Below are 27,540 nucleotides of genomic sequence, written 5' to 3'. Positions count from 1 at the left end.
GTGGCATATGTCAATCATCAGGGGGGAACAAGGAGTTCCTTAGCGATGATAGAAGTATCCAAGATAATCAGTTGGGCAGAGGCCCACTCTTGTCATCTGTCAGCAATCTACATCCCAGGGGTAGAGAACTGGGAAGCAGATTTTCTAAGTCGACAGACTTTTCATCCGGGGGAGTGGGAACTTCACCCGGTGGTATTTGCCTCATTAATTCTCAGATTGGGCAGACCGGAATTGGATTTGATGGCATCTCGTCATAATGCCAAGCTTCCAAGATACGGATCCCGGTCAAGGGATCCTCAGGCAAAACTGATAGATGCCTTTGCAGTACCTTGGTTGTTCAGCCTAGCTTATGTGTTTCCGCCGTTTCCTCTCCTCCCACGCGTGATTGCTCGAATCACACAGGAGAGAGCTTCAGTGATCTTGATAGTGCCTGCGTGGCCACGCAGGACTTGGTATGCGGATCTAGTGGACATGTCCTCTCTGCCACCATGGAAACTTCCGTTGAGACAGGACCTTCTCATTCAAGGTCCTTTCCAACATCCAAATCTAATTTCTCTGCAACTGACTGCGTGGAGATTGAACGCTTGATTTTATCGAAGTGAGGATTCTCTGATTCAGTTATCAATACTTTGATACAGGCTAGAAAGCCTGTCACTAGAAAGATCTATCATAAGATATGGCGTAAATATCTTTATTGGTGTGAATCCAAGGGTTACTCATGGAGTAAAGTTAGGATTCCTAGGATTTTGTCTTTTCTCCAAGAAGGATTGGAGAAAGGGTTATTAGCAAGTTCCTTAAAGGGACAAATTTCAGCTTTGTCAATTCTGTTTCACAAACGTTTGGCAAATGTATCAGATGTTCAGTCTTTTTGTCAGGCTCTATCTAGAATTAAGCCTGTATTTAGACCTATTACTCCTCCCTGGAGTTTGAATTTAGTTCTTCGAGTTCTGCAAGGGGTTCCGTTTGAACCTATGCATTCCATAGATTTTAAACTATTATCTTGGAAAGTTCTGTTTTTGGTTGCTATTTCTTCTGCTTGAAGAGTTTCTGAGCTTTCAGCATTACAGTGTGATTCGCCTTATCTCATATTTCATTCTGATAAGGTGGTTTTACGTACAGAACCTGGGTTCCTTCCTAAGGTTGTTTCGAATAAGAATATTAATCAGGAAATTGTTGTTCCTTCCTTGTGTCCTAATCCTGCTTCTAAGAAGGAGCGTGTTACATAACTTGGACGTGGTCCGTACCTTAAAGTTTTACTTATAGGCAACTAAGGATTTCCGTCAATCATCTTCATTATTCATTGTTTATTCTGGAAAGCGTAGGGGTCAGAAAGCTACGGCTACCTCTCTTTCTTTTTGGCTGAGAAGTATCATCCGTCTGGCATATGAGACTGCTGGACAGCAGCCTCCTGAAAGAATTATGGCTCATTCTATTAGGGCTGTGGCTTCCACATGGGCTTTTAAAAACGATGCATCTGTTGAACAGATTTGTAAGGCTGCGACTTGGTCGTCCCTTCACACTTTTTCCAAATTTTCCAAATTTGATACTTTTGCTTCTTCTGAGGCTATCTTTGGGAGAAAGGTTCTTCAAGCAGTGGTGCCTTCCATTTAGGTTCCTGTCTTGTCCCTCCCTTTCATCCGTGTCCTATTGCTTTGGTATTGGTTTCCCACAAGTAAGGATGAAATCCGTGGACTCGTCATATCTTTGTAAAAGAAAACTACATTTATGCTTACCTTATAAATTACTTTCTTTTACGATATGACGAGTCCACGGCCCACCCTGTTCTTTTTAAGACAGTTTTTCTTTATATTTTTTGTAAACTTCAGTCACCTCTGCACCTTTTTAGCCTTTCCTTTTTCTCTTCCTATACCTTCGGCAGAATGACTGAGGGTGGAGGGGAAGATGAGGGGCAATATATACAGCTCTGCTGTGGTGCTCTTTGCCACTTCCTGTTAGCAGGAGGTTAATATCCCACAAGTAAGGATGAAATCCGTGGACTTGTCATATCGTAAAAGAAATTAATTTATCAGGTAAGCATAAATTTAGTTTTTTTAGCTATTCTGACTTTAATAGCTTTATGGCTTAAATCTTGAAATATTGACATAGTGTCCTAATCTTAATTTATTATTTCTATCTTTTCAGGGAAATAATTTGTTTGGTTCCTCTATATCTGGGGGTAAGGGAGTTTTTTTGTCCCTAGACAAGAAATTTAAGAGTACATTTTAAAGCTCTTTTGTTCCTTTCGTCTGTATAGAGAACTGAAAACATCTCATTCCCCTAAGGCCTCTGGCTCTATTTGGAGACCATCTCCAAATTGGAATAAATCCAAGCCTTATAAGAAACAAAATCCGGCTCCTAAATCTGCATGAAGGTGCGGCCCTCAATCCAGTTCTTCTGGTGAGGGGCAGATTGTTATTTCAAGACATTTGGACAGATTCAGTCCAAAATCAAAAGAATATTGTTTCTCAAGGGTATTGAATAGTTTTTTTTTTAATAAGACCTTCCATAGGAAGATTCTTTTTTTTACTAATGTTTCAACAAACCCTGTGAATACTCAGACTTTTCTGAAGTGTGTTTCAGACCTAGAGTTTTCAGGGGTGTTTGTACCAGTTCCTCAGCAGGAACAGGGATTGGGTTTCTTTTCAAATCTATTCATTGTCCCAGAGAAGGATGATTTTTTTTCGGACGAATCCTGGATCTTTTAAGATGGTAACTATAAGGACAATTCTGCTTTTTGTTAAGTAAGGTAATTTTATGTTCACAATAGACTTACAGGACATTTATCTTCACACTTTGATTCATCCAGACCCCTATCATTTTCGGAGATTCTCTATTTTGGACAAACATTACCATTTTGTTGCTATTCCTTTTGGTCTAGCAACTGCACCAAGAATTTTCTCAAAGGTTCTCGGTGCTCTTCTTTCTATAATCAGAGAGCAAGGTATTGTGGTATTTTGGACGATATCCTGGTACTAGCTTAATCTTTTTATTTAGCAGAATCTCACTCGAAAAAACTAAATGTTGTTTCTTCTAGACATAATTGGAGGATCAATTTACCAAATAATTTATTTATTCTTTAGGTATGTTACCTTCTTAGATTTCCAGATAGATTCAGTGTCCATGATTTTTTCTCTTACAGACAAGAGACGAATGAAGTTGGTCTTATCTTGTCTAAACCTTAAGTCTCTATCATTTCAGTGGCTACGTGCATGGAAGTTTTTGGTCTCATAGTTGCAGCATTGGACGCAATCTCCTTTGCTCATTTTCATATGAGACCTCTACAGCTTTTGCATGTTGCACCTGTGGTGCAGGGATTATACTCAGATATCACAGTTGATATACTTAAATCCCAACACTTAACTCTCTCTGTTTTTGGTGTTTAAACCATCACCTTATTGTTCAAGGACCCTCTTTGTTTGTCCTTCCTGAATTGTGATCTCAACAGATGCAAATCTTACAGGTTGGGGAGCTGTCTGGGGGTTTCTGACGGCACAAGGGGTTTGGAATCCTCAAGAGGCGAGGTTACCAATAATTTTTTTAGAACTCTGTGCTATTTTTAGAGCTCTTCAGGCTTGGCTTATATTGAAGAGAGAACTTTACATTCATTTTCAATCGGACAATTTCACAACATTGGCATAAGTCAGTCATCAATGGGCGACTCACGGTCCTTTAGTAATGAAATAAGTATCTCTGATATTTTCTTGGACAGAATCCAACTCTTGTCAAGACTCTGCGATTCATATTTCAGGTGTAGACATTTGGGAAGCGGATTATCTCAGCTGTCATTCTGTACATCCGGGGGAGTGGTCTCCATTTTCAGATTTTTTTTTCTTTCAACTTGTATAGATGTGGGGTCTTCTAGAAATAGATCTGTTGGCCTCTCGTCTGAACAAGAGACTTCAGATACCTTTCCAGGTCCAGTGATCCTCAGGCAGAAATAATGTATGCTCTAGCAGTTCCTTGGTTTTACCAATCTGCTTACATTTTCCGCCTCTGGTTCTTCCAATTTTTATGTGTTTCTGATAGCACCATCATGGCCTCTCGGGTTTTGGTATGCGGACCTTGTCCTAATGTCCATTTGCCAGCCTTGGACATTTTATATGAGACCAGACCTGTCTCAAGGCACATTTTTCCATCAGGATTTCAAATCTCTGAATTTGAAGGCATGGAAATTAAACGTTTAGTTCTTAGGTCATAGAGGTTTCTCTGATTCAGTAATTAATTCTATGATACAGGCTTGTAAGTCTGTTTCATGGAAGATTTATCATAGGGTTTGGAAAACATATTTCATGGTGTTCCACTCTCTTGATTATTCTTGGCATTCTTTTGAATTCCTAGGATTTTACAGTTTCTTCAGGATAGTTTGGATAAAAGGCTTTGTCTGCAAATACTTTGAAGGACAAATCTCTGCTCTTTTTGTCTTATTTCATAGAAAGATTGCTAAGCTTGATGATATTCACTGTTTTGTTCAGGTTTCGATTTGTATCAAGCCTATTGTTAAATCAACTTCTCCTCCTTGGAGTCTCAATTTGTTTGTTTGCAGGCTCTTCTTTTGAGCCTATGCATTCTTTAGCTTTTTAGCTACTTTCTTAGAAAGTGTCATTTCTTTTGGCTATCTCTTCTGCTAGAAGAGTTTTCTGAGTTGTCTGCTCTCTATTGCAAGTATCCTTATCTGATTTTCCATCAAGATAAGCTGTTTTGCAGACTTTTTTTTTAATTTTGTCTTTAAATTGTGAATTCTAAGAACATCTTTAGGGAGATTATTGTTTCTTCCTTGTTTCCTAATCCTAAAAATACTTCTAAAATGTCTTTTCATTCTTTGGATGTGGTAAGAGCTTTGAAATATTATGTTGAGGCTACTATAGATTTCAGAAAGACTTCTAGTCTATTTGTTATTTTTTCTGGTTCCAGAAAAGATCAGAAAGCCTTTGCCATTTCTTTGGCATCTTGGTTGAAGTTTTAGATTCACAAGGCTTATTTGAAGGCGGGGCAGTCTCTGCTTCAGCGTATTACAGCTGATTGATTAAATTTGCAAAGCAGTAACTTGGTCTTCTTTGCACTCATTTACTTAATTTTACCATTTTTATGTGTTTGCTTCTTTGGAAACAGCCTTTGGTAGAAAGGTTTTTCAGGCACCTGTCTCAGTTTGATTCTAGTGCCTATGATTTTTTTTTTTTTTAATTTTTAAAGAAAACGTAATTATTTTTGGGGATTTCATTTCTCAGCGGAAATAGCCATTTTTATTTTATCCCTCCCTCTCTAGTGACTCGTGGAGTTCCACATCTTGGGTATTATATCCCATACGTCACTAGCTCATGGACTCTTGCCACTTACATGAAAAAAACCCATAATTTATGCAAGAACTTTCCTGATAAATTCATTTCTTTCATAGCGGCAGAGTTCATGAGACCCACCCTATTTTTTGTGGTTATGATTTTTTTTGTATAAAGCACATTATTTTTCCAGTTCCTCTTTTTTATGCTTTTTTTACACCTCACTACTTGGCTATACGTTAAACTGAGGTATGAGTCAGGTGGGAGGTGTATTTATAGGCATTGGAGGTTTGGGAAACTTTGCACCCTCCTGGTAGGAATGTATATCCCATACGTCACTAACTCATGGACTCTTGCCACTATGAAATAAATGAATTTATCAGGTAAGTTCTTACATAAATTAAGTTTTTTATGTTTGTGTTTTATTCACTTCTGTTTGCCTCACATTTTGTGTAGCTATTTATGCTATGTTTTTCTATGACTGAAATCTTACATTACAGACTGTATATTCTTGTTATTACTCAGACAGGTGGCTAAATTATAAGCTTTGTTCTGCTGTTCCTGTATTTTTATCCTCTATTATCAAGAGGTTATATACCATGAATGGTAAAGGTCTGCACATCTTTTTGGTATGGACAAAATAGTAAAGGCAAACACCAGATGGACTATGGACAAATCAATGGGACACTACAATTATTATCTCAGGCTTACAGGTGGATCTGTGCTGTTGAGGCTTAAACGCTGGTCTGCAAGAGCATTCTCTGAATCTTAGCCAGTTAAAATAGGCAACGTCTAGTTATTTAGTGGTGTTTTAACAATAATGATAATAAGTTAACAAATTTGTGTATTGCTTTTAGTATTTATTATTCTTTTAAAAGACCAAACAGACTTAACATTACATTCGATATTTTACCTTAAAGTGTTGGCAAGTGCAAGAGACTGTATCACAAGTAAAGATCTTTTTATGACTGCAGTTTATCCACTCCAGCATTTTGTGCCCTGGTTGTGTTATGTTTTAGTGTATCGCTTGTTGACCATATTGTATATTTCATTTAATTACGTAATGTTCCTATTGGGAATGTTTTGTGATAGTGTTTTTACATGATGCTAGAACTATATTTGTCATTGGTTAATAATTGTATTTTATTGTTTCTTACAGGTTCTACTAAAAGCATTTATAGCAAATCTGAAATCTAACTCTCCCACTATCCGTCGAACAGCAGCTGGTTCTGCTGTAAGCATATGTCAGCATTCTCGAAGAACTCAGTATTTCTACACGTGGCTTCTAAATGTACTATTAGGTAATGAGCTATACATTTTATTCATTACTATTATTTTTACAGTACGTGATAAAAAAATACTTTTACACACCTATATAAAGTAATTGGTCATTTCAGTACACTGTCATTTAATTCAGGTTTTGGGGTTCAGTTTGGCAGACCTTATGGGTTTACTGTAGTAAACTAGTTTATCAAGGTAGAAATGTACTTCACAGCCACATGACATTAGTGGGCTTCTATAATTTTCAGTTGCGTTGAATATTAATTTTTGTCATGTCATGCAGTGAATATGAATGTTTACTGTTGGACAATTATAGCTCATTTATTATCTGTTATGATTAATCTAAAAAAATGTTCTCTCTGTCTCTCTCAGAACAGACTTTTTCTTTCATGTAATTAGCAAGAGTCCATGAGCTATTGACGTATGGGATATACATTCCTACCAGGAGGGGCAAAGTTTCCCAAACCTCAAAATGCCTATAAATACACCCCTCACCACACCCACAAATCAGTTTTTACAAACTTTGCCTCCTATGGAGGTGGTGAAGTAAGTTTGTGCTAGATTCTACGTTGATATGCGCTCCGCAGCAGGTTGGAGCCCGGTTTTCCTCTCAGCGTGCAGTGAATGTCAGAGGGATGTGAGGAGAGTATTGCCTATTTGAATTCAATGATCTCCTTCTACGGGGTCTATTTCATAGGTTCTCTGTTATCGGTCGTAGAGATTCATCTGTTACCTCCCTTTTCAGATCGACGATATACTCTTATATATGCCATTACCTCTACTGATTTTCGTTTCAGTACTGGTTTGGCTTTCTACAACATGTAGATGAGTGTCCTGGGGTAAGTAAGTCTTATTTTCTGTGACACTCTAAAGCTATGGTTGGGCACTTTTTTATAAAGTTCTAAATATATGTATTCAAACATTTATTTGCCTTGACTCAGGATATTCAACGTTCCTTATTTCAGACAGTCAGTTTCATATTTGGCATAATGCATATGAATAAATCAATTTTTTCTTACCTTAAAATTTGACTTTTTTCCCTGTGGGCTGTTAGGCTCGCGGGGGCTGAAAATGCTTAATTTTATTGCGTCATTCTTGGCGCTGACTTTTTTGGCGCAAATTTTTTTTCTGTTTCCGGCGTCATATGTGTCGCCGGAAGTTGCGTCATTTTTTACATTTTTTTGCGCCAAAAGTGTCGGCGTTCCGGATGTGGCGTCATTTTTGGCACCAAAAGCATTTAGGCGCCAAATAATGTGGGCGTCTTTTTTGGCGCTAAAAAAATATGGGCGTCACTATTGTCTCCACATTATTTAAGTCTCATTATTTATTGCTTCTGGTTGCTGGAAGCTTGTTCACTGGCATTTTTTCCCATTCCTGAAACTGTCATTTAAGGAATTTGATCAATTTTGCTTTATATGTTGTTTTTTCTATTACATATTGCAAGATGTCCCACGTTGACACTGAGTCAGAAGATACTTCTGGAAAATCGCTGCCTGGTGCTGGATCTACCAAAGCTAAGTGTATCTGCTGTAAACTTATGGTATCTGTTCCTCCAGCTGTTGTTTGTACTGATTGTCATGACAAACTTGTTAATGCAGATAATATTTCCTTTAGTACTGTTACATTACCTGTTGCTGTTCCGTCAACATCTAATACTCAGAGTGTTCCTGATAACATAAGAGATTTTGTTTCTAAATCCATTAAGAAGGCTATGTCTGTTATTCCTCCTTCTAGGAAACGTAAAAAGTCTTTTAAAACTTCTCATTTTTCAGATGAATTTTTAAATGAACATCATCATTCTGATTCTGATAATGGTTCTTCTGGTTCAGATGATTCTGTCTCAGAGGTTGATGCTGATAAATCTTCATATTTATTTAAAATGGAATTTATTCGTTCTTTACTTAAAGAAGTCCTAATTGCATTAGAAATAGAGGATTCTGGTCCTATTGATACTAAATCTAAACGTTTAAATAAGGTTTTTAAATCTCCTGTAGTTATTCCAGAAGTTTTTCCTGTCCCTGATGCTATTTCTGAAGTAATTTCCAGGGAATGGAATAATTTGGGTAATTCATTTACTCCTTCTAAACGTTTTAAGCAATTATATCCTGTGCCATCTGACAGATTAGAGTTTTGGGACAAAATCCCTAAAGTTGATGGGGCTGTCTCTACTCTTGCTAAGCGTACTACTATTCCTACGGCAGATAGTACTTCCTTTAAGGATCCTTTAGATAGGAAAATTGAATCCTTTCTAAGAAAAGCTTACTTGTGTTCAGGTAATCTTCTTAGACCTGCTATATCTTTAGCGGATGTTGCTGCAGCTTCAACTTTTTGGTTAGAAGCTTTAGCGCAACAAGTAACAGATCATAATTCTCATAGCATTATTAATCTTCTTCAACATGCTAATAATTTTATTTGTGATGCCATCTTTGATATCATTAGAGTTGATGTCAGGTTTATGGCTCTAGCTATTTTAGCTAGAAGAGCTTTATGGCTTAAAACTTGGAATGCTGATATGTCTTCTAAGTCTACTCTGCTTTCCCTTTCTTTCCAGGGTAATACATTATTTGGTTCTGAGTTGGATTCTATTATCTCAACTGTTACTGGAGGGAAAGGAACTTTTTTACCACAGGACAAAAAATCTAAAGGTAAATTTAGGTCTAATAATCGTTTTTGTTCCTTTCGTCACAACAAGGAACAAAAGCCTGATCCTTCATCCTCAGGAGCGGTATCAGTTTGGAAACCATCTCCAGTCTGGAATAAATCCAAGCCTTTTAGAAAACCAAAGCCAGCTCCTAAGTCCACATGAAGGTGCGGCCCTCATTCCAGCTCAGCTGGTAGGGGGCAGATTACGTTTTTTCAAAGAAATTTGGATCAATTCCATTCACAATCTTTGGATTCAGAACATTGTTTCAGAAGGGTACAGAATTGGCTTCAAGATAAGGCCTCCTGCAAAGAGATTTTTTCTTTCCCGTGTCCCAGTAAACCCAGCGAAGGCTCAAGCATTTCTGAAATGTGTTTCAGATCTAGAGTTGGCTGGAGTAATTATGCCAGTTCCAGTTCTGGAACAGGGGCTGGGGTTTTATTCAAATCTCTTCATTGTACCAAAGAAGGAGAATTCCTTCAGACCAGTTCTGGATCTAAAAATATTGAATCGTTATGTAAGGATACCAACATTCAAAATGGTAACTGTAAGGACTATCCTGCCTTTTGTTCAGCAAGGGCATTATATGTCTACAATAGATTTACAGGATGCATATCTGCATATTCCGATTCATCCAGATCACTATCAGTTTCTGAGATTCTCTTTCCTAGACAAGCATTACCAGTTTGTGGCTCTACCGTTTGGCCTAGCAACAGCTCCAAGAATTTTTACAAAGGTTCTCGGTGCCCTTCTGTCTGTAATCAGAGAACAGGGTATTGTGGTTTTTCCTTATTTGGACGATATCTTGGTACTTGCTCAGTCTTCACATTTAGCAGAATCTCATACAAATCGACTTGTGTTGTTTCTTCAAGATCATGGTTGGAGGATCAATTTACCAAAAAGTTCATTGATTCCTCAGACAACGGTAACCTTTTTAGGTTTCCAGATAGATTCAGTGTCCATGACTCTGTCTTTGACAGACAAGAGACGTCTAAAATTGATATCAGCTTGTCGAAACCTTCAGTCACAATCATTCCCTTCGGTAGCCTTATGCATGGAAATTCTAGGTCTTATGACTGCTGCATCGGACGCGATCCCCTTTGCTCGTTTTCACATGCGACCTCTTCAGCTCTGTATGCTGAACCAGTGGTGCAGGGATTACACAAAGATATCTCAATTAATATCTTTAAAACCGATTGTACGACACTCTCTGACGTGGTGGACAGATCACCACCATCGTTTAGTTCAGGGGGCTTCTTTTGTTCTTCCGACCTGGACTGTAATTTCAACAGATGCAAGTCTTACAGGTTGGGGAGCTGTGTGGGGGTCTCTGACAGCACAAGGGGTTTGGGAATCTCAGGAGGTGAGATTACCGATCAATATTTTGGAACTCCGTGCAATTTTCAGAGCTCTTCAGTCATGGCCTCTTCTAAAGAGAGAATCGTTAATTTGTTTTCAGACAGACAATGTCACAACTGTGGCATACATCAATCATCAAGGAGGGACTCACAGTCCTCTGGCTATGAAAGAAGTATCTCGAATTCTGGTATGGGCGGAATCCAGCTCCTGTCTAGTTTCTGCGGTTCATATCCCAGGTATAGACAATTGGGAAGCGGATTATCTCAGTCGCCAAACGTTACATCCGGGCGAATGGTCTCTTCACCCAGAGGTATTTCTTCAGATTGTTCAAATGTGGGGACTTCCAGAAATAGATCTGATGGCCTCTCATCTAAACAAGAAACTTCCCAGGTATCTGTCCAGATCCAGGGATCCTCAAGCGGAAGCAGTGGATGCATTGTCACTTCCTTGGAAGTATCATCCTGCCTATATCTTTCCGCCTCTAGTTTTTCTTCCAAGAGTAATCTCCAAGATTCTGAAGGAATGCTCGTTTGTTCTGCTGGTAGCTCCAGCATGGCCTCACAGGTTTTGGTATGCGGATCTTGTCCGGATGGCCTCTTGCCAACCGTGGACTCTTCTGTTAAGACCAGACCTTCTGTCGCAAGGTCCTTTTTTCCATCAGGATCTCAAATCCTTAAATTTAAAGATATGGAGATTGAACGCTTGATTCTTAGTCAAAGAGGTTTCTCTGACTCTGTGATTAATACTATGTTACAGGCTCGTAAATCCGTATCTAGGGAGATATATTATAGAGTCTGGAAGACTTACATTTCTTGGGGTCTTTCTCATCATTTTTCCTGGCATTCTTTTAGAATTCCGAGAATTTTACAGTTTCTTCAGGATGGTTTGGATAAAGGTTTGTCTGCAAGTTCCTTGAAAGGACAAATCTCTGCTCTTTCTGTTCTTTTTCACAGAAAGATTGCTAATCTTCCTGATATTCATTGTTTTGTACAAGCTTTGGTTCGTATAAAACCTGTCATTAAGTCAATTTCTCCTCCTTGGAGTTTGAATTTGGTTCTGGGGGCTCTTCAAGCTCCTCCGTTTGAACCTATGCATTCATTGGACATTAAATTACTTTCTTGGAAAGTTTTGTTCCTTTTGGCCATCTCTTCTGCCAGAAGAGTTTCTGAATTATCTGCTCTTTCTTGTGAGTCTCCTTTTCTGATTTTTCACCAGGATAAGGCGGTGTTGCGAACTTCTTTTAAATTTTTACCTAAGGTTGTGAATTCTAACAACATTAGTAGAGAAATTGTGGTTCCTTCATTATGTCCTAATCCTAAGAATTCTAAGGAGAAATCATTGCATTCTTTGGATGTAGTTAGAGCTTTGAAATATTATGTTGAAGCTACTAAGAATTTCCGAAAGACTTCTAGTCTATTTGTTATCTTTTCCGGTTCTAGGAAAGGTCAGAAGGCCTCTGCCATTTCTTTGGCATCTTGGTTAAAATCTTTAATTCATCATGCTTATGTCGAGTCGGGTAAAACTCTGCCTCAAAGGATTACAGCTCATTCTACTAGGTCAGTTTCTACTTCCTAGGCGTTTAGGAATGAAGCTTCGGTTGATCAGATTTGCAAAGCAGCAACTTGGTCTTCTTTGCATACTTTTACTAAATTCTACCATTTTGATGTGTTTTCTTCTTCTGAAGCTGTGTTTGGTAGAAAAGTACTTCAGGCAGCTGTTTCAGTTTGAATCTTCTGCTTATATTTTCAGTTTTTTTCTTTATAAGATTTAAACTTTATTTTTGGGTGTGGATTTTTTTCAGCGGAATTGGCTGTCTTTATTTTATCCCTCCCTCTCTAGTGACTCTTGCGTGGAAGATCCACATCTTGGGTAGTCTTTATCCCATACGTCACTAGCTCATGGACTCTTGCTAATTACATGAAAGAAAACATAATTTATGTAAGAACTTACCTGATAAATTCATTTCTCCTGTTAAGTGTGGTCAGTCCACGGGTCATCATTACTTCTGGGATATTATCTCCTCCACTACAGGAAGTGCAAGAGGATTCACCCAGCAGAGCTGCTATATAGCTCCTCCCCCCTACGTCACCCCCAGTCATTCTCTTGCACCCAACGAATAGATAGGATGTGTGAGAGGACTGTGGTGATTTAATTAGTTTATTACCTTCAATCAAAAGTTTGTTATTTTATAATAGCACCGGAGTGTGTTATTCATTCTCTGGTAGAATTTGAAGAAGAATCTACCTGAGTTTTTTCTATGATTTTAGCCGGAGTAGTTAAGATCATATTGCTGTTTCTCGGCCATCTGAGGAGAGGTAAACTTCAGATCAGGGGACAGCGGGCAGATTAATCTGCAAAGAGGTATGTAGCAGTTTGTTATTTTCTGACATGGAATTGATGAGAAAATCCTGCCATACCGTTATAATGTAAACTCAGCCTTAAATGCAGTAGATGTAGCTGGTATCAGGCTGTCATGTATGTATATTTTACACTTCAGTATTCTGGGGAATGGTACTTCACTGGATTTATACTGTATGCATAGACTTAACCTAATTTGCAGGGACTTGCAATAGGTTTTAAATAACAATTAATTTATTGAGGTTAAACGTTTTTTTGCTGGCATGTAAAAACGTTTATTTCTCTGAGGTACTGGGTGAAAAAATGTTTTGGGCACTATTTTTTCCACTTGGCAATAGTTTTGTTTAAATTAAAGCAGTTCACTGATCTCTCTCACTGTTATGTGTGAGGGGGAGGGGCCATTTTTGGCGCTTTTACTACGCATCAAAAAACTCAGTCAGAGGTTCATTTTCTTCCTGCATGATCCGGTTCATCTCTACAGAACTCAGGGATCTCCAAAGCCTTTTTTGAGGGAGGTAATCATCACAGCAGAGCTGTGAAGATTGTAGTTGACTGTGATAGAAAACGTTTATTTGTGTATTTTTTCTGCTGACTGGGTTAGTTATCCTTTGCTAATGGGAACAATCCTTTGCTAAAATTGTATATTTCTGACAAAGATTGATGCTATAACTTAATTATTTTCAACTGTCATAATTTTTTCTGTGCTTCTTATAGGCACAGTTCGTTTTCATATTATTGTAAATTACTTGAAAAAGCATTTCCAAGTTGCTAGTTATTTGCTAGTGTGTTAAACATGTCTGATTCAGAGGAAGATACATGTGCTATATGTGCTAATGCCAAAGTGGAGCCCAATAGAAGTTTATGTACTAACTGTATTGATGCTACTTTAAATAAAAGTCAATCTGTACAAATTGAACATATTTCACCAGACAACGAGGGGAGAGTTATGCCGACTAACTCGCCTCACGTGTCAGTACCTGCATCTCCCGCTCGGGAGGTGCGTGATATTGTAGCGCCGAGTACATCTGGGCGGCCATTTCAAATCACATTACAGGATATGGCTACTGTTATGACTGAAGTTTTGGCTAAATTACCAGAACTTAGAGGCAAGCGTGATCACTCTGGGGTGAGAACAGAGTGCGCTGATAATATTAGGGCCATGTCAGACACTGCGTCACAGGCGGCAGAACATGAGGACGGAGAACTTCATTCTGTGGGTGACGGTTCTGATCCAAACAGACTGGATTCAGATATTTCAAATTTTAAATTTAAGCTGGAAAACCTCCGTGTATTACTAGGGGAGGTGTTAGCGGCTCTGAATGATTGTAACACAGTTGCAATACCAGAGAAAATGTGTAGGTTGGATAAATATTTTGCGGTACCGGCGAGTACTGATGTTTTTCCTATACCTAAGAGACTTACTGAAATTGTTACTAAGGAGTGGGATAGGCCCGGTGTGCCGTTCTCACCTCCTCCGATATTTAGAAAAATGTTTCCAATAGACGCCACCACACGGGACTTATGGCAAACAGTCCCTAAGGTGGAGGGAGCAGTTTCTACTTTAGCTAAGCGTACCACTATCCCGGTGGAGGATAGCTGTGCCTTTTCAGATCCAATGGATAAAAAATTAGAGGGTTACCTTAAGAAAATGTTTGTTCAACAAGGTTTTATATTGCAACCTCTTGCATGTATTGCGCCTGTCACGGCTGCAGCAGCATTTTGGTTTGAGTCTCTGGAAGAGACACTTCAATCATCTACACTAGATGAGATTACAGACAAACTTAAAGCCCTTAAGTTAGCTAACTCATTTATTTCAGATGCCGTAGTACATTTAACTAAACTTACGGCTAAGAATTCCGGATTTGCCATTCAGGCACGCAGAGCACTGTGGCTAAAATCCTGGTCAGCTGATGTTACTTCTAAATCTAAATTGCTTAATATACCTTTCAAAGGGCAGACCTTATTTGGGCCCGGGTTGAAAGAGATTATCGCTGACATTACAGGAGGTAAAGGCCATGCCCTGCCTCAGGACAAAGCCAAACCTAGGGCTAGACAGTCTAATTTTCGTTCCTTTCGTAATTTCAAAGCAGGAACTGCATCAACTTCCTCTGCACCAAAACAGGAAGGAGCTGTTGCTCGCTACAGACAAGGCTGGAAACCTAACCAGTCCTGGAACAAGGGCAAGCAGGCCAGAAAACCTGCTGCTGCCCCTAAGACAGCATGAATCGAGGGCCCCCGATCCGGGACCGGATCTAGTAGGGGGCAGACTTTCTCACTTCGCCCAGGCTTGGGCAAGAGATGTTCAGGATCCCTGGGCGTTAGAGATCATATCTCAGGGATACCTTCTGGACTTCAAGACCTCTCCCCCAAGAGGGAGATTTCATCTGTCAAGGTTGTCAACAAACCAAATAAAGAAAGAAGCGTTCCTACGCTGCGTACAATATCTTTTATTAATGGGAGTGATCCATCCAGTTCCGCGGTCGGAACAAGGACAAGGGTTTTACTCAAATCTGTTTGTAGTTCCCAAAAAAGAGGGAACTTTCAGGCCAATCTTGGATTTAAAGATCCTAAACAAATTCCTAAGAGTTCCATCGTTCAAGATGGAAACGATTCGAACAATTTTGCCCATGATCCAAGAGGGTCAGTACATGACCACAGTGGATTTAAAGGATGCTTACCTTCACATACCGATTCACAGAAATCATTACCGGTATCTAAGGTTTGCCTTTCTAGACAGGCATTACCAGTTTGTAGCTCTTCCATTCGGACTGGCTACAGCTCCAAGAATCTTCACAAAGGTTCTGGGTACTCTTCTGGCGGTACTAAGACCGCAAGGAATTTCGGTAGCTCCGTACCTAGACGACATTCTGATACAAGCTTCAAGCTTTCAAACTGCCAAGTCTCATACAGAGTTAGTACTGGCATTTCTAAGGTCGCATGGATGGAAGGTGAACGAAAAGAAGAGTTCTCTCTTTCCACTCACAAGAGTTCCCTTCTTGGGGACTCTGATAGATTCTGTAAAAATGAAGATTTACCTGACAGAAGACAGGTTAACAAAGCTTCAAAATGCATGCCGGGTCCTTCATTCCATTCAACACCCGTCAGTAGCTCAATGCATGGAGGTGATCGGCTTAATGGTAGCGGCAATGGACATAGTACCTTTTGCACGCCTACATCTCAGACCGCTGCAATTGTGCATGCTAAGTCAGTGGAATGGGGATTACTCAGATTTGTCCCCCACTCTGAATCTGAATCAAGAGACCAGAAATTCTCTTCTATGGTGGCTTTATCGGCCACACCTGTCCAGGGGAATGCCATTCAGCAGGCCAGACTGGACAATTGTAACAACAGACGCCAGCCTTCTAGGTTGGGGTGCTGTCTGGAACTCTCTGAAGGCTCAGGGACTATGGAATCAGGAGGAGAGTCTCCTTCCAATAAACATTCTGGAATTGAGAGCAGTTCTCAATGCCCTTCTGGCTTGGCCCCAGTTAACAACTCGGACAACATCACGACTGTAGCTTACATCAACCATCAGGGAGGGACAAGAAGCTCCCTAGCAATGATGGAAGTATCAAAGATAATTCGCTGGGCAGAGTCTCACTCTTGCCACCTGTCTGCAATCCACATCCCGGGAGTGGAGAACTGGGAGGCGGATTTCTTAAGTCGTCAGACTTTTCATCCGGGGGAGTGGGAACTTCATCCGGAGGTCTTTGCCCAGATACTTCGACGTTGGGGCAAACCAGAGATAGATCTCATGGCGTCTCGTCAGAACGCCAAGCTTCCTCGCTACGGGTCCAGATCCAGGGATCCGGGAGAGGTTCTGATAGATGCTTTGACAGCACCTTGGACCTTCGGGATGGCTTATGTGTTTCCACCCTTCCCGATGCTTCCTTGATTGATTGCCAGAATCAAACAGGAGAAAGCATCAGTGATTCTAATAGCACCTGCATGGCCACGCAGGACTTGGTATGCAGATCTAGTGGACATGTCATCCTGTCCGCCTTGGTCTCTACCTCTGAAACAGGACCTTCTGATCCAGGGTCCATTCAAACATCAAAATCTAACTTCTCTGAAGCTGACTGCTTGGAAATTGAACGCTTGATTTTATCAAAACGTGGTTTTTCTGAGCCAGTTATTGATACCTTAATACAGGCTAGGAAGCCTGTTACCAGAAGGATTTACCATAAAATATGGCGTAAATACTTATATTGGTGCGAATCCAAGAGTTACTCATGGAGTAAGGTTAGGATTCCAAGGATATTGTCTTTTCTACAAGAAGGTTTAGAAAAGGGATTATCTGCTAGTTCTTTAAAGGGACAGATTTCAGCTCTGTCCATTCTTTTACACAAACGTCTGTCAGAAGTTCCGGACGTTCAAGCTTTTTGTCAGGCTTTAGCTAGGATCAAGCCTGTGTTTAAAACTGTTGCTCCGCCATGGAGTTTGAACTTAGTTCTTAATGTTTTACAGGGTGTTCCGTTTGAACCCCTTCATTCCATTGATATCAAGTTGTTATCTTGGAAAGTTCTGTTTTTAATGGCTATTTCCTCGGCTCGAAGAGTTTCTGAGTTATCTGCCTTACATTGTGATTCTCCTTATCTGATTTTTCATTCAGACAAGGTAGTTCTGCGTACTAAACCTGGGTTCCTACCTAAGGTGGTCACTAACAGGAATATCAATCAAGAGATTGTTGTTCCATCTTTGTGTCCTAATCCTTCCTCGAAGAAGGAACGTCTGCTACACAATATAGATGTAGTCCGTGCCCTGAAATTTTATCTACAGGCAACTAAGGATTTTCGTCAAACGTCTTCTCTGTTTGTCGTTTATTCTGGTCAGAGGAGAGGTCAAAAAGCTTCGGCTACCTCTCTCTCTTTTTGGCTTCGTAGCATAATACGATTAGCCTATGACACTGCTGGACAGCAGCCTCCTGAAAGAATTACAGCTCATTCTACTAGAGCTGTGGCTTCCACTTGGGCCTTCAAGAATGAGGCTTCTGTTGAACAGATTTGCAAGGCTGCAACTTGGTCTTCTCTTCATACTTTTTACAAATTTTACAAATTTGACACTTTTGCTTCTTCGGAGGCTGTTTTTGGGAGAAAGGTTCTTCAGGCAGTGGTTCCCTCCGTATAAAGACCCTGCCTGTCCCTCCCGTCATCCGTGTACTTTTGCTTTGGTATTGGTATCCCAGAAGTAATGATGACCCGTGGACTGACCACACTTAACAGGAGAAAACAAAATTTATGCTTACCTGATAAATTCATTTCTCCTGTAGTGTGGTCAGTCCACGGCCCGCCCTGTTTTTTATGGCAGGCTAAAAAATTTTTTGGATTATACTCCAGTCACCACTACACCCTTCGGCTTCTCCTTTCTCGTTGGTCCTTTGGTCGAATGACTGGAGGTGATGTAGGGGGGAGGAGCTATATAGCAGCTCTGCTGGGTGAATCCTCTTGCACTTCCTGTAGGGGAGGAGATAATATCCCAGAAGTAATGATGACCCGTGGACTGACCACACTACAGGAGAAATGAATTTATCAGGTAAGCATAAATTTTGTTTCTCCAACATAGGTGTGTCCGGTCCACGGCGTCATCCTTACTTGTGGGATATTCTCTTCCCCAACAGGAAATGGCAAAGAGCCCAGCAAAGCTGGTCACATGATCCCTCCTAGGCTCCGCCTTCCCCAGTCATTCTCTTTGCCGTTGCACAGGCAACATCTCCACGGAGATGGCTCAGAGTTTTTTGGTGTTTAAATGTAGTTTTTATTCTTCTATCAAGAGTTTGTTATTTTAAAATAGTGCTGGTATGTACTATTTACTCTGAAACAGAAAAGAGATGAAGATTTCTGTTTGTAAGAGGAAAATGATTTTAGCAACCGTTACTAAAATCGATGGCTGTTTCCACACAGGACTGTTGAGAGGAATTAACTTCAGTTGGGGGAAACAGTGAGCAGACTTTGGCTGCTTGAGGTATGACACATTTCTAACAAGAATGAATGCTGGAAGCTGTCATTTTCCCTATGGGATCCGGTAAGCCATTTTCTTAATTTTCAATATAAGAATAAAAGGGCTTCACAAGGGCTTTAAAGACTGGTAGACATTTTTTTGGGCCAAAACGATTACTTTATAAGCATATTTAATGGTTTATAACTTTGGAGAGTTATTTTAATCTTGGGAATTTTGTTAAAAAAACGGCAGGCACTGTATTGGACACCTTTTTCACTGGGGGCCTTTTCTAGTCATAGGCAGAGCCTCATTTTTGCGCCACTAATGCGCAGTTGTTTTTGAGAAGCAAGGCATGCAGATGCATGTGTGAGGAGCTCAGGTCCACTGAAAAAGCTTATTGAAGGCGTCATTTGGTATCGTATTCCCCTCTGGGCTTGGTTGGGTCTCAGCAAAGCAGATACCAGGGACTGTATAGGGGTTAAATATAAAAACGGCTCCGGTTCCGTTATTTTAAGAGTTAAAGCTTTCAAATTTGGTGTGCAATACTTTTAAGGCTTTATGACACTGTGGTGAAATTTTGGTGAATTTTGAACATTTCCTTCATACTTTTGCGTATATTCAGTAAAAAAGTGTGTTCAGTTTAAAATTTAAAGAGACAGTAACGGTTTTATTTTAAAACGTTTTTTGTGCTTTGTTATCAAGTTTATGCCTATTAACATGTCTGAACTATCAGATAGACGATGTTCTGTATGTTCGGAAGCCAAGGTTCCTCTCCATTTAAATATATGTGATAAATGTGACAAACAAAGTAGGGACAATGATGCCACTGATAGTAATGTTGCCCAAAATGATTCCTTAAGTGAGGGGAGTAAGCATGGTACTGCATCATCTCCTTCTATGTCTACACCAGTCTTGCCCACTCAGGAGGTCCCTAGTGCATCTAGTGCGCCAATTCTCCTTACTATGCAACAATTAACGGCTGTAATGGATAATTCTATTAAAAACATTTTAGCCAAAATGCCCACTTATCAGCGAAAGCGCGACTGCTCTGTTTTAGATACTGAAGAGCATGAGGACGCTGATGATAATGGTTCTGTCATGCCCTTACACCAGTCTGAAGGGGCTAGGGAGGTTTTGTCTGAGGGAGAAATTTCAGATTCAGGAAAAATTTCTCAACAAGCTGAACCTGACGTTATTACATTTAAATTTAAATTGGAACATCTCCGCGCTCTGCTTAAGGAGGTGTTATCTACTCTGGATGATTGTGACAATTTGGTAATTCCAGAGAAATTATGTAAGATGGACAGGTTCCTAGAGGTCCCGGTGCCCCCCGAAGCTTTTCCTATACCCAAGCGGGTGGCGGACATTGTAAATAAAGAATGGGAAAGGCCCGGCATACCTTTTGTCCCTCCCCCTATATTTAAGAAATTATTTCCTATGGTCGACCCCAGGAAGGACTTATGGCAGACAGTCCCCAAGGTCGAGGGGGCGGTTTCTACTCTAAACAAACGCACCACTATCCCTATAGAAGATAGTTGTGCTTTCAAAGATCCTATGGATAAAAACTTAGAGGGTTTGCTTAAAAAGATGTTTGTTCAGCAAGGTTACCTTCTACAACCAATTTCATGCATTGTTCCTGTCACTACAGCAGCGTGTTTCTGGTTCGAGGAACTAGAAAAGTCGCTCAATCAGGCATCCTCTTATGAGGAGGTTATGGACAGAGTTCAAGCACTTAAGTTGGCTAACTCTTTTACCCTAGACGCCACTTTGCAATTAGCTAGATTAGCGGCGAAAAATTCAGGCTTTGCTATTGTGGCGCGCAGAGCGCTTTGGCTGAAGTCTTGGTCAGCGGATGTGTCCTCCAAGAACAGATTGCTTAACATCCCTTTCAAGGGGAAAATGCTGTTTGGCCCTGACTTGAAAGAGATTATTTCAGACATCACTGGGGGAAAGGGCCACGCCCTTCCTCAGGATAGGTCTTTTAAGGCTAAAAATAAAACAAATTTTCGTCCCTTTCGCAGAAACGGACCGGCCTCAAATTCTACATCCTCTAAGCAAGAGGGTAATTCTTCTCAAACCAAGCCAGCCTGCAGACCGATGCAAGGCTGGAACAAAGGTAAGCAGGCCAAGAAGCCCGCTACCGCTACCAAGACAGCATGAGATGCTGGCCCCCGATCCGGGACCGGATCTGGTGGGGGGCAGACTCTCTCTCTTCGCTCAGGCTTGGGCAAGAGATGTTCAGGATCCTTGGGCGCTAGAAATAGTTTCTCAAGGTTATCTCCTGGAATTCAAGGAACTACCCCCAAGGGGAAGGTTCCACAGGTCTCAATTGTCTTCAGACCAAATAAAAAGACAGGCATTCTTACATTGTGTAGAAGACCTGTTAAAAATGGGAGTGATTCATCCTGTTCCATTAGGAGAACAAGGGATGGGGTTTTACTCCAATCTGTTCATAGTTCCCAAAAAAGAGGGAACATTCAGGCCAATTTTGGATCGCAAGATCCTAAACAAATTTCTCAAGGTCCCATCGTTCAAGATGGAAACCATTCGGACAATTCTTCCTACCATCCAGGAAGGTGAATTCATGACCACGGTGGATTTAAAGGATGCGTATCTACATATTCCTATCCACAAGGCACATCATCGGTTCCTAAGATTCGCCTTTCTGGACAAGCATTACCAGTTTGTGGCACTTCCATTCGGACTAGCCACTGCTCCAAGAATTTTCACAAAGGTACTAGGGTCCCTTCTAGCGGTGCTAAGCCCAAGGGGCATTGCAGTAGTACCCTACTTGGACGACATACTGATTCAAGCGTCGTCTCTACCACAAGCAAAGGCTCATACGGACATTGTCCTAGCCTTTCTCAGATCTCACGGGTGGAAAGTGAACGTAGAAAAAAGTTCTCTATTTCCGTCAACAAGAGTTCCCTTCTTGGGAACAATAATAGACTCCTTGGAAATGAAGATTTTTCTGACAGAAGCCAGAAAATCAAAACTTCTAAGCTCTTGTCAAGTACTTCATTCTGTTCTTCTTCCTTCCATAGCGCAGTGCATGGAAGTAATAGGTTTGATGGTTGCGGCAATGGACATAGTTCCTTTTGCGCGAATTCATCTAAGACCATTACAACTGTGCATGCTCAGACAGTGGAATGGGGATTATACAGATTTGTCCCCGACGATCCAAGTAGATCAGAGGACCAGAGATTCACTCGGTTGGTGGCTCACCCTGGACAACCTGTCCCAAGGGATGAGCTTCAGAAGACCAGAGTGGGTCATTGTAACGACCGACGCCAGCCTGGTGGGCTGGGGCGCGGTCTGGAATCACCTGAAGGCTCAGGGTCTATGGTCTCGGGAAGAATCTCTTCTCCCGATAAACATTCTGGAACTGAGAGCGATATTCAATGCTCTCAAGGCTTGGCCTCAACTAGCAAAGGCCAAATTCATAAGGTTTCAATCAGACAACATGACGACTGTTGCATATATCAACCATCAGGGGGGAACAAGGAGTTCCCTGGCGATGGAAGAAGTGACCAAAGTAATTCAATGGGCGGAGCTTCACTCCTGCCACTTGTCTGCAATCCACATCCCAGGAGTGGAAAATTGGGAAGCGGATTTTCTGAGTCGTCAGACATTTCATCCGGGGGAGTGGGAACTCCATCCGGAAATCTTTGCCCAAATAACTCAATTATGGGGCATTCCAGACATGGATCTGATGGCGTCTCGTCAGAACTTCAAGGTTCCTTGCTACGGGTCCAGATCCAGGGATCCCAAGGCGACTCTAGTAGATGCACTAGTAGCGCCCTGGACCTTCAACCTAGCTTATGTGTTCCCACCGTTTCCTCTCATTCCCAGGCTGGTAGCCAGGATCAATCAAGAGAGGGCTTCGGTGATCTTGATAGCTCCTGCGTGGCCACGCAGAACTTGGTATGCAGACCTGGTGAATATGTCATCGGCTCCACCATGGAAGCTACCTTTGAGACGGGACCTTCTTGTTCAAGGTCCGTTCGAACATCCGAATCTGGCATCACTCCAACTGACTGCTTGGAGATTGAACGCTTGATTTTATCAAAGCGTGGGTTCTCAGATTCTGTCATTGATACTCTTATTCAGGCTAGAAAGCCTGTAACTAGGAAAATTTACCATAAAGTATGGAAGAAATATATCTGTTGGTGCGAATCGAAAGGATTCCCATGGAACAGGGTAAAAATTCCTAAGATTCTATCCTTTCTACAAGAGGGTTTGGAGAAAGGATTATCTGCAAGTTCTTTGAAGGGACAGATTTCTGCTTTATCTGTTTTACTTCACAAGAAGCTGGCGGCTGTGCCAGATGTTCAGGCTTTTGTTCAGGCCCTGGTTAGAATCAAGCCTGTTTACAAACCTTTGACTCCTCCTTGGAGTCTCAATTTAGTTCTTTCAGTTCTTCAAGGGGTTCCGTTTGAACCCTTACATTCCGTAGATATTAAGTTATTATCTTGGAAAGTTTTGTTTTTGGTTGCAATTTCTTCTGCTAGAAGAGTTTCAGGGTTATCTGCTCTGCAGTGTTCTCCTCCTTATCTGGTGTTCCATGCAGATAAGGTGGTTTTGCGTACTAAGCCTGGTTTTCTTCCGAAAGTTGTTTCTAACAAAAATATTAACCAGGATAGAGTTGTGCCTTCTTTGTGTCCGAATCCAGTTTCAAAGAAGGAACGTTTGTTGCACAATTTGGATGAAGTTCGTGCTCTAAAATTCTATTTAGAGGCTACAAAGGATTTCAGACAAACATCTTCCTTGTTTGTTGTTTATTCTGGTAAAAGGAGAGGTCAAAAAGCAACTTCTACCTCTCTCTCTTTTTGGCTTAAAAGCATCATCAGATTGGCTTATGAGACTGCCGGACGGCAGCCTCCTGAAAGAATCACAGCTCATTCCACTAGGGCTGTGGCTTCCACATGGGCCTTCAAGAACGAGGCTTCTGTTGATCAGATATGTAAGGCAGCGACTTGGTCTTCACTGCACACTTTTACCAAATTTTACAAATTTGATACTTTTGCTTCTTCTGAGGCTATTTTTGGGAGAAAGGTTTTGCAAACCGTGGTGCCTTCCATCTAGGTGACCTGATTTGCTCCCTCCCATCATCCGTGTTCTAAAGCTTTGGTATTGGTTCCCACAAGTAAGGATGACGCCGTGGACCGGACACACCTATGTTGGAGAAAACAGAATTTATGTTTACCTGATAAATTACTTTCTCCAACGGTGTGTCCGGTCCACGGCCCGCCCTGGTTTTTTTAATCAGGTCTGATGATTTAATTTCTCTAACTACAGTCACCACGGTATCATATGATTTCTCCTATGCAAATATTCCTCCTTTACGTCGGTCGAATGACTGGGGAAGGCGGAGCCTAGGAGGGATCATGTGACCAGCTTTGCTGGGCTCTTTGCCATTTCCTGTTGGGGAAGAGAATATCCCACAAGTAAGGATGACGCCGTGGACCGGACACACCGTTGGAGAAAGTAATTTATCAGGTAAACATAAATTCTGTTTTTCTTTCATATTAGCAAGAGTCCATGAGGCCCACCCTTTTTTGTGGTGGTTATGATTTTTTTGTATAAAGCACAATTATTCCAATTCCTTATATTTATGCTTCGCACTTTTTTCTTATCACCCCACTTCTTGGCTATTCGTTAAACTGATTTGTGGGTGTGGTGAGGGGTGTATTTATAGGCATTTTGAGGTTTGGGAAACTTTGCCCCTCCTGATAGGAATGTATATCCCATACGTCACTAGCTCATGGACTCTTGCTAATATGAAAGAAATGAATTTATCAGGTAAGTTCTTACATAAATTATGTTTTTCTATGTCCAGTTTCAAATACTGGTTCCACAAGAATTATTAAAGGGACACTCAGGTTAAATTAAATTTTCATGATTCAGATACAGCATGTAATTTTAAACAACTTTCCAATTTACTTTTATTAAAAAAAATGTGCACAGTCTTTTATATTTACAATTTTTGAGTCACCAGATCCTACTGAGCATGTGCAAGAATTCACAGACTATACGTATATGCATTTGTGATTGGCTGATTGCTATCACATGATACAAGGGGAGTAGAAATATACATAACTTTGAAATTTGTTATAAAAAATCTACTACTCATTTGAAGTTCAGACTAAGTGCTATTGCATTGTCTTGTTATCTTGCATTTGTTGATTATGCAAATCTAATGTGTTGACTGGTCCTTTAAAGTAGCATTACCTTAAAAGGCATTTGTGATTCAAGTAAAATCTAGCAGTTAAATTAACATTACATATTCATTTTAAGAGATGTATTGTGTTGAGGGTTTCAGCTATACAATGATCTGTCTCTGGGTGTCCTAGTTGATTACTGCTTTACTAACATTTATGTTCTGTTTGCTTTTCAGGGCTCCTTGTTCCTGTGGAGGATGAACACCCAACATTGTTAATACTAGGAGTTTTATTGACACTACGGTACTTAATACCATTATTACAGCAGCAGGTGAAAGATACAAGTCTGAAAGGCAGCTTTGGAGTCACAAAGAAAGAAGCTGAAATTTCACCTTCAGTCGAACAGTTAATACAGGTAACGTTCTTAAATACACCAAGAGAGCGTGTGATCAAATCACTCTGCAGTGGTTTTGTGTAAATGATGATAAAGCTGAAGTTATCCATTCCAGGAATGATATTTAGTTTTACTTTAGCAAGAGAAGGAATGCATTTTCTACTATGCACTTGTATCGCCAAATACATTTCAAAGGAAAAAATATTTCATGTTCCTGTAAATTATTTTGTGTTCTTATGGATAATATGAACCAGTGCCTGAAGCATAGATTGTATATACTAGATTACTAAATGCCATTGGCATAGGTTTTACTGTGTAAAATGTGTATACTTAAAGGGGTATTCCAGACAAAATTGTCTCATAACTCATAACTAAAGTGCTAAAAAGTACACTAACACCCATAAACTACCTATTAACCCCTAAACTGAGGCCCTCCTGCATCGCAAACACTTTAATAAAATTATTAACCCCTAATCTACTGCTCTGGACATTGCCGCCACTATAATAAACATATTAACCCCTAAACTGCTGAACTCCCGCATCGCAAACACTAGTTAAATATTAACCCCTAATCTGCTGCCCCTAACATCGCCGCCACCTACCTACATTTATTAACCCCTAATCTGCCGCCCCCAGCATAAACATATTAACCCCTAAACCTAACACCCCCTAACTTTAATATATTTAAAATAAATCTAAATAAAACCTACTATTAATAACTAAATAATTCCTATTTAAAACTTAATACTTACCTGTAAAATAAACCCTAAGATAGCTACAATATAACTAATAGTTACATTGTATCTAGCTTAGGGTTTATTTTTATTTCACAGGCAAGTTTTGTATTTATTTTAACTAGGTAGAATAGTTACTAAATAGTTATTAACTATTTACTAACTACCTAGCTAAAATAAATACAAATTTACCTGTAAAATAAAACCTTACCTGCCTTACAATAAAACCTAACCTTACACTATAATTAAATACAATTACCTAAATTACAAAAACAAACACTAAATTACGCAAAATAAAAAACAAATGATCAGATATTTAAATGAATTACACCTAATCTAATAGCCCTATCAAAATAAAAAAAAGCCCCCCCCAAAATAAACCCCCCCTAGCCTAAATTAAACTACCAATAGCCCTTAAAAGTGCCTTTTGCGGGGCATTGCCCCAAATAAATCAGCTCTTTTACCTGTAAAAAAAAAATACAAACAACTCCCCAACAGTAAAACCCACCACCCACACAACCAACCCCCCAAATAAAAACCTAACTAAAAAAAACCTAAGCTCCCCATTGCCCTGAAAAGGGCATTTGGATGGGCATTGCCCTTAAAAGGGCATTTAGCTCTTTTGCAAGTGCCCAAACCCCTAATCTATAAAAAAATAAAACCCACCCAATAAACCCTTAAAACAACCTAACACTAACCCCCGAAGATCCACTTACAGTTTTGAAGACCGGACATCCATCCTCAATGAAGCGGCAAGAAGTCCTCAACGAAGCCGGGAGAAGTCTTCATACAGACGGCATCTTCTATCTTCATCCATCCGGCGCGGAGCGGCTCCATCTTCAAGACATCCGGCGAGGAGCATCCTCTTCTTCCGACGTCTTCTTCCATAATGAATGTTCCTTTAATTGACGTCATCCAAGATGGCGTCCCTTGAATTCCGATTGGCTGATAGAATTTGCACCGGATGGATGGAGATAGAAGATGCCGTCTGGATGAAGACTTCTGCCCGTCTGGAGGACCACTTCTGCCGGCTTGGATGAAGACTTCTTGCCGCTTCGTTGAGGACTTCTCCCGACTTCGTTGAGGATGGATATCCGGTCTTCAAAACTGTAAGTGGATCTTTGGGGGTTAGTGTTAGGTTGTTTTAAGGGTTTATTGGGTGGGTTTTATTTTTAGCTTAGGGTTTGGGCACTTGCAAAAGAGCTAAACGCCCTTTTACGGGCAATGCCCATTCATTTTCAGGGCAATGGGGAGCTTAGGTTTTTATAGTTAGGATTTTATTTGGGGGGTTTGTTGTGTGGGTGGTGGGTTTTTTGTAATTTTTTTTACAGGTAAAAGAGCTGATTTCTTTGGGGCAATGCCCCGCAAAAGGCCCTTTTAAGGGCTATTGGTAGTTTAGGCT

General features: G+C 40.4%; 1 protein-coding gene across 1 annotated transcript in view; it reads left to right on the top strand.

Annotated features, from left to right (window-relative positions):
• HTT (huntingtin) overlaps positions 1–27,540 on the top strand; it is a gene marked incomplete in the record, with an annotated part of 1,068,170 nt that overhangs the window by 124,933 nt on the left and 915,697 nt on the right. Inside the window, 2 exon segments of the mRNA XM_053704193.1 lie at positions 6,433–6,574; positions 25,247–25,425. Coding sequence (XP_053560168.1) covers positions 6,433–6,574; positions 25,247–25,425 — 321 coding nt within the window.

The sequence above is a fragment of the Bombina bombina genome, chromosome 2 (genome assembly GCF_027579735.1).
Source record: "Bombina bombina isolate aBomBom1 chromosome 2, aBomBom1.pri, whole genome shotgun sequence".
NCBI lineage: Eukaryota > Metazoa > Chordata > Amphibia > Anura > Bombinatoridae > Bombina > Bombina bombina.
This window is presented reverse-complemented; position numbering and strand designations above follow the sequence as displayed.